Here is a 6,339-nt window from a genome sequence, read left to right on the forward strand (position 1 = left end):
TGTGAAGCTTGAAATTACTCAAACTGGGTTATTCTTTCAGCAACAAAAATCAAACGTCACATTTGATCATATTTACTTTGTGAAGTATGAAGTGAAGTTAATATAATTCCCCCCTATAAAACATGTATTCTTCTTTACTAGGGCTATTCATATTGAAGTAGTTAACTAGTTAATCAAATGAATAGATTTCATGTCTGTTGTGTGTGTCTGGTGCCTCTGTAGGAATATCAAGCTGACAGAAAAGCATGACGGGTGCTTTAAAGGTTTTCCTCCTTCTACTTCAAGGTAGGGTTTCCAACAATTGAATGCCTTTCGATGTCTTTAGATTACTCACAAAAAGTGCTAAATATGCTTTTTTGTTTAAAGTTAAGGTTTTGTGTGTGTGTGCTGTTAATTTGGACGGGTTTGTTTTCTTTTAATTATGTTTACATTTCTGCTTAATTTTCTTTCTTTTTTTTAAAGATGAGCTACAGTGTAGAAATGGCAATGAAAATGTCATGACCCGAGCTCCTCCAACGATGCAACACATATAATAAAATACAATATAAAAAATAGTGCAAGAAGTCTATATACATGTAAATAGAATATGATATATACAAGAACAGAATATGAAATTAAATATTGTACATTCAGACAAAGTTAAATACGGTTTATTGCGGTGATAACTATTTAGATAAATAAGTAGATCACAAGATGACAAACAGATGAATGTTTATCGAGGCACTTAACAGAGCTCAGGTGTTTAGCAGTCTTATGGCCTGTGGGATAAATCTGTCCCTGAGTCTGGTATTTGTTTGAATACTTCATTTTTTTTAACCTTGGCAGATATTTAATTTATTGCTTTTATTTCACCCCAGGTAGCTTATGCGCCGTGAAGTGGGAAATCACCATGCCTCAGAGAATAGATGGACTAACTGGATCCTGTGTGAAGGTCCCCTGCACTTTCGCCGTTGACTCAACGTTTGATGGAGATCTGGATGGTTCCTGCAAAGCAATTTGGAAAAGAGGAAGCATGGACGGAACAATTGTGTTTGATTCCAGCCTCACTGGAGATCAGTCAAGCGGAAATCTCACAGGGAACCTGCTGAACAAGGAGTGCACCACCATCTTCTACAACATGCAACCGTCCCATTCTGACAAATATTACTTCAGGATTCAGTGTGAAAACGACCTGAAGGGCACCTATCCAACAGGAGTCCGTATCACCACTCAAAGTTTGTATTGTGTCTTTTAATTGTTTCACTTTACACATCTTTTGTTTTCCCTTTTGTCATGTACTTGTTTTTTTTCTCCTCAGATTCACTGGACCAACCTACCATAACTCCATCTACACTGGAGGTAGAGGAGGGGGCTCTGGTGATGTTGAGCTGCACGGCTGTAGCTCCGTGTCCCATCCTTCCCCCAGATCTGACTTGGACCCCCAGGATAGGTGACATTGAGGAGAAACATGAAAATGAATCCATGGTCTCTGTTATGAACTTCACCTCTTCTTACCTCCACAATGGACAGAATCTTTCGTGCACCGCTCTCTTCAAACGACAAGCTGGCAACACCGACCTTTGGTTTGAAAAGTTTATGACCCTCCATGTTCTTTGTGAGTATGTTTCAGGCCTTTTCTTGTTGCTGAGTTGGATGTTGATTTAGTTCACATTTAATCATTCCCTTCATTTGATATAATGTGATGAGATGAAATGTTCCTCTGGGGACTCTGCAGAGTATTTGGATCAAGTTGTGTTTACTAAAACTGCAGACTTGATTATCGAGTGGAAAAAAAGGGGACACTAAACCAAAGTCATTTATCTTTATGTTTATTATTTAAAGGTCACATATCATGCAAAATGCACTTTTAGATGTCTTTAATAAATATGTGTAGACATCACAAAGTGTCGGAAAATACAACGCTCTCTCTTTTCCTGCTTGCCCACATCTCTAAAAATAGGGGTACAACGGAGCTGCTTACCGTTATTATGTAATATCGGAAATGTGAGCTGGCTTTACTTCCACGGCCCTATCAGAAACGTTGCTGTATCAGAAACAATGTGCAACGTTTTGGAAGTAATATGGTCTGTGTTTACATTAGCAAGCAACGGACTCGGAATCAGCACTTCTCTAACAGGGCTGAAATAGAGGGGTATGAGGCATGGCTAGAATGGGTGATCTGTTTGGTATTTTGAGCAAAACACTTCAAAGACATGTTTTTCATATATATGAGACATATAATATAGATGCCTAAAAATAGTATAATAGGAGACCTTTAAAGAGGTTTTTCACATTCTCCCAAAAGTTGGAAAGACCGATTCATGAAGCCATCATAATGCTTTAATATTAACAACCTTGGTAGTGCACACAATAGGGTGTTTTGTACATTGGCATGTAGTATGTCTTTTTGACAAGTGCTATATGAGAAAATTACTTGCACTCTCACATTTGTCTGTCAAAAATGTAAATACATCCAGAAGCTGGTTAGCGTAGCACAGCACGAAGACTGGCAACAAGTGGAAAAACTAGCCTGGCTCTGTCTTAAGGTAACAAAAACAGTTTACTAGATTTTCAATCATCTCTTCCAGATCCTCCAAAGAACACATCAGTCAGCTACTCTGCTACAGTAAAAGAGGGCAGCTTGGTGAATCTGACCTGCGACGGCAATGCCAATCCAGCTGTGTACACTTGGTACAAAGTGAATGGAGGTCAGGTGACCGATGTGGGTTCGGGGAAAAGGTTTTCCACCACTGTGTCAGAAGTTGACAAACAATTTTACTGTGAAGTCAGTAACAGATACGGAACCCAGAACTCATCCATCACTCAGATAGACGTACAATGTAAGTCTGATTGAAAAACAGTCAAACAGATAAATATTGACCAGCAACATTTTAAAAGATATTTATTTTTGTTTTATTTAGTTCCTCCCAAGGAAACTACAATAATCATTGAGCCTAAAGGTCCACTTTTGGAGGGCAGCTCTGTTTCTCTGCTTTGCAAAAGCCGGGCCAACCCACCTGTGACCAACTACACCTGGTACAAAGGTGATGAAGAGGAAAAGGAGGCTGGATCAAGTTTGGTTTTAAACAATGTCAAACCAAGCAGCAGTGGTGACTACTACTGTGTAGCAGAAAATGAGCATGGGGACCAAAATTCAACACTGATTCAGCTGGACATTCAGTGTAAGTTGATTTTCACCGTAAAGACATTGATTTACACTGTCAAGTTCAACAGACTGAATATGGCTCTGCTGTATAGAGAGTAGTTGTCTCCTAGGCCAAGACTGACAGTATACAGTCTAAGGAAAACACAGACACTCATCCCCGTGGTCACAATATCCATCGATCCACCAGAGCAATAGCCTATAGGCAAAACACAGAAGATCAACAAAATATATGACATAAAATGAACTTACCAAAGCTGAAGTAGATGGTCAACTTCATTCATTTTCTTTCCGTTTCACTGATTTTAATCGCTATACGCTGCTCTCTCTCGTCTCCTCTTCACAAACTTTTCACGGCACACATACTCACAGCCAATCAGCTCTGAATTATGAGATGACGTTTTTGGTGAGGTTGCCAGCACTTTGCCCCACTGGTGATTATTTTTTTGGCGCACACAATGAATACAAAAAGACTCTGAGCATGCACAGTGTAGTTTTCACAGTACACGTTCATTTCTACAGTGAGAGAGAGGGGCAGCCCAGAGCTACCACACATCGCTCAACACGGCAAAAGGCACACTGTGGACACTAATCAGAAGAACGCAGACTAAAACAGCAATGTAGAGACGAATCAGACGACTAAACATGATCTTTAAATATATTTTAACAGATATTTTATACATATTTTTTGAATTATAATTTTAATTGATTTCAGCCGACAGTATGTGGGGCTGTGCCTCATGCCCTGCCCCTGATGACGAGTCAACACTGTGTTATGTACATATAATGCATATAATAGCACTGTTCTAGCGGTAAACACTGAAAAAAGAACATGTTAAGCTGCTTTATAAAGCGGACAAGTCAAATCAACTAATCTGATTGGTTCTTAGCCGTGATATACTGAGCGTATACCACGGGTAGAATTGTAAGTTACTTTTCACAAAAAGTCAGTATCCCTCCGCGTCTGAGAAAAACAGTATACCGTTGGGCTGAAAAGCAAACAAGCCTGCCTCCGCTTCGCGTTGGGCCGAACCACGCCCCTTAGCTGTGATATAATGAGCATATACCACGGCCTGTCGTGAGCTATTGCTTAAGTATACATCAGAAACAATGTGTGACATATTTTGGAAGTAACATGGTCTGTGTTTACATTAGCAAGCAAACTCAGAGCTAACACTGTACTGGAGAGAATATGTGTAAAGAAGCCGGATATAAAAGGTACTGTCCTTGAGGTAAACCCGCAAGACAGAAAGCGTTTGAGCTCCATACTGTTTCAGAAATATTGCCTAATGTAGTTTGGAACATAACATGGTGTTCAATGAAGGCAGCGTTCAGCAGAGTTTTTATGGTTACACAGCCTTCTCTTCAGAGCTCACCGCTTGCATGCAGACGCTCCGAAGGGGCGTGGCCAGGAGCTGCTCGGTTACATTTAAAGTGCCAGACCCATAATCATTACTTTTGTAACAGGATTGAAATAGGCCCCATAATATATTGTTAAAATATTGCATAATAGGTGAGCTTTAAATCATCTGAGGATGTTGTGTTTGGTTTCTTTTCTTTTGTTTTATTATTAAGATGTTATTTCCAAACACAGAGAATGAAGGGGTTGTTGTCTCAGTTTTCTAAAAAAAGGCAACTCAAAATGTAAATGTGTTTTACATAGACTGTGATTCTCAAACTGTGATTCTTGTACCATTGGTGGTAAGCAACTCCAACGGGCCTAAATCCTTATCTTAAAACCAAGACATTCTTTTTTATTTTGAAGTGACTGACATAGCATGAACTATTAACATCAGCTAAACACTATGCTTTTCAGATCTCCCTAAGAACACCTCGGTGTCTGTTGACCCCTCTGGTCCGGTGCAGGATGGCAGCTCTGTAACTCTGACCTGCACAAGCATCGCCAATCCAGCAGCAGTGAACTTCACCTGGTTCAGAGCGGCTGGAAGAGAGGAGAAGGTGATGGGCTCTGAGAGAGACCTCACCTTCAATGTGACTAAACTCTCAGAAGATCAGTATTACTGTGAAGCTCTGAATGTCCACGGACCTGGCATCTCAGAGCGTGTCAGCTTTGACGTCACATGTGAGATTGATACACTTTTTTAATTAAAGGCAATCCTTTGTTTCCATTAAACAAAATGAAATTACTTCTTTGTCTCAGTTCCTCCAGAGATCCTGTCTTCCTCCCATTGCATCAAGATTTCATCCATGATCCGATGTTCCTGCTACAGCCAGGGGAACCCGCCTCCCTCTCTGGTTTGGAAGTTGGCCGGAGAGCCTGTCAATCACTCTGCTGCCATCCCAATCAGGGAAGAGTCCCTGGGGAACGTGGGCATGAAGAGCATCATCACCCTGTACGATCTGGACGAAGACACGCTCTCTGTAGTCTGCTTCAGCATCAACTCACTGGGCTCTGACAGTTTTGCTTTTAACATGTCGCTTAGCAAAACTGAGCAAGGTAGAGGAATTGCGAGATGGTGAATTTGTATTTGTTAATAATCTGCCTCTCTGGTTTTAATGATCAATGTGGTTTGTGGGGACTTTTCAGGCTTCCACTTGTTGTCTTTTTGGATCGGTTTTGTAGTGGCAGCTCTGGGGATGCTGCTGGTGTGTGTACCGCTGCTGATAATCTCCTACCGGTGAGAGACAACTTTTTTTTCAAAGCTTGTTAAAAAAAAATTGTAAACACATTTTGAGGGTGTCATCAGGGGTGTAACTTGACTGGTGACCAGGCTGGCAGCACATTTAAGCAGTGAAGCCATGGCCACCTCAGAATATTGCTAAATATCACCATGAAATGAAAGACTTTAATATAAAATTATAATAAATGTCTCGATATTGTTGTGTGTGTTACTTTTAGGAAAGGAAAAGTAATCTCTTCCTCGGACAAGGGAAAGGCGGAGACATGCAACCCTGTAGTTACTGATGTGGTGAGTTCATGTTTTGCACATATTGTTAGATGCATTAAAACAGGAAGCTTCACTTACCCAACAAAATGTAGTTTTTGATTTTTAAACAGCGGTGAAAGTTGTCTCAAAAACCACAACAAACCACTTTCTTCGACCTCACACTGGCCCTCTAAATATTTTAATTTTTTTAAATATACACAATGTCACCTGACATGCTGGTGTCCAATAAAATGAGGGAATTATATGGGTGTGGCATTTTGTCTGGGGGTGGAGCAGTCCTTTCTTCAA

General features: G+C 40.4%; 1 protein-coding gene across 1 annotated transcript in view; it reads left to right on the forward strand.

The window, feature by feature from the left end:
- Positions 1–889: 889 nt before the first annotated feature.
- LOC307013540 (myelin-associated glycoprotein-like) overlaps positions 890–6,339 on the forward strand; it is a gene marked incomplete at both ends in the record, with an annotated part of 7,881 nt that continues 2,431 nt past the window's right edge. Inside the window, 8 exons of the mRNA XM_079640940.1 lie at positions 890–1,214; positions 1,298–1,594; positions 2,568–2,819; positions 2,901–3,161; positions 4,959–5,225; positions 5,304–5,600; positions 5,691–5,781; positions 6,003–6,072. Of these exons, the coding sequence (XP_079497066.1) occupies positions 890–1,214; positions 1,298–1,594; positions 2,568–2,819; positions 2,901–3,161; positions 4,959–5,225; positions 5,304–5,600; positions 5,691–5,781; positions 6,003–6,072 (1,860 nt within the window). The remainder of the gene's footprint in view (positions 1,215–1,297; positions 1,595–2,567; positions 2,820–2,900; positions 3,162–4,958; positions 5,226–5,303; positions 5,601–5,690; positions 5,782–6,002; positions 6,073–6,339) is intronic.

The sequence above is a fragment of the Notothenia rossii genome, assembly GCF_949606895.1.
Source record: "Notothenia rossii genome assembly, chromosome: 7".
In the NCBI taxonomy this organism is placed as follows: domain Eukaryota; kingdom Metazoa; phylum Chordata; class Actinopteri; order Perciformes; family Nototheniidae; genus Notothenia; species Notothenia rossii.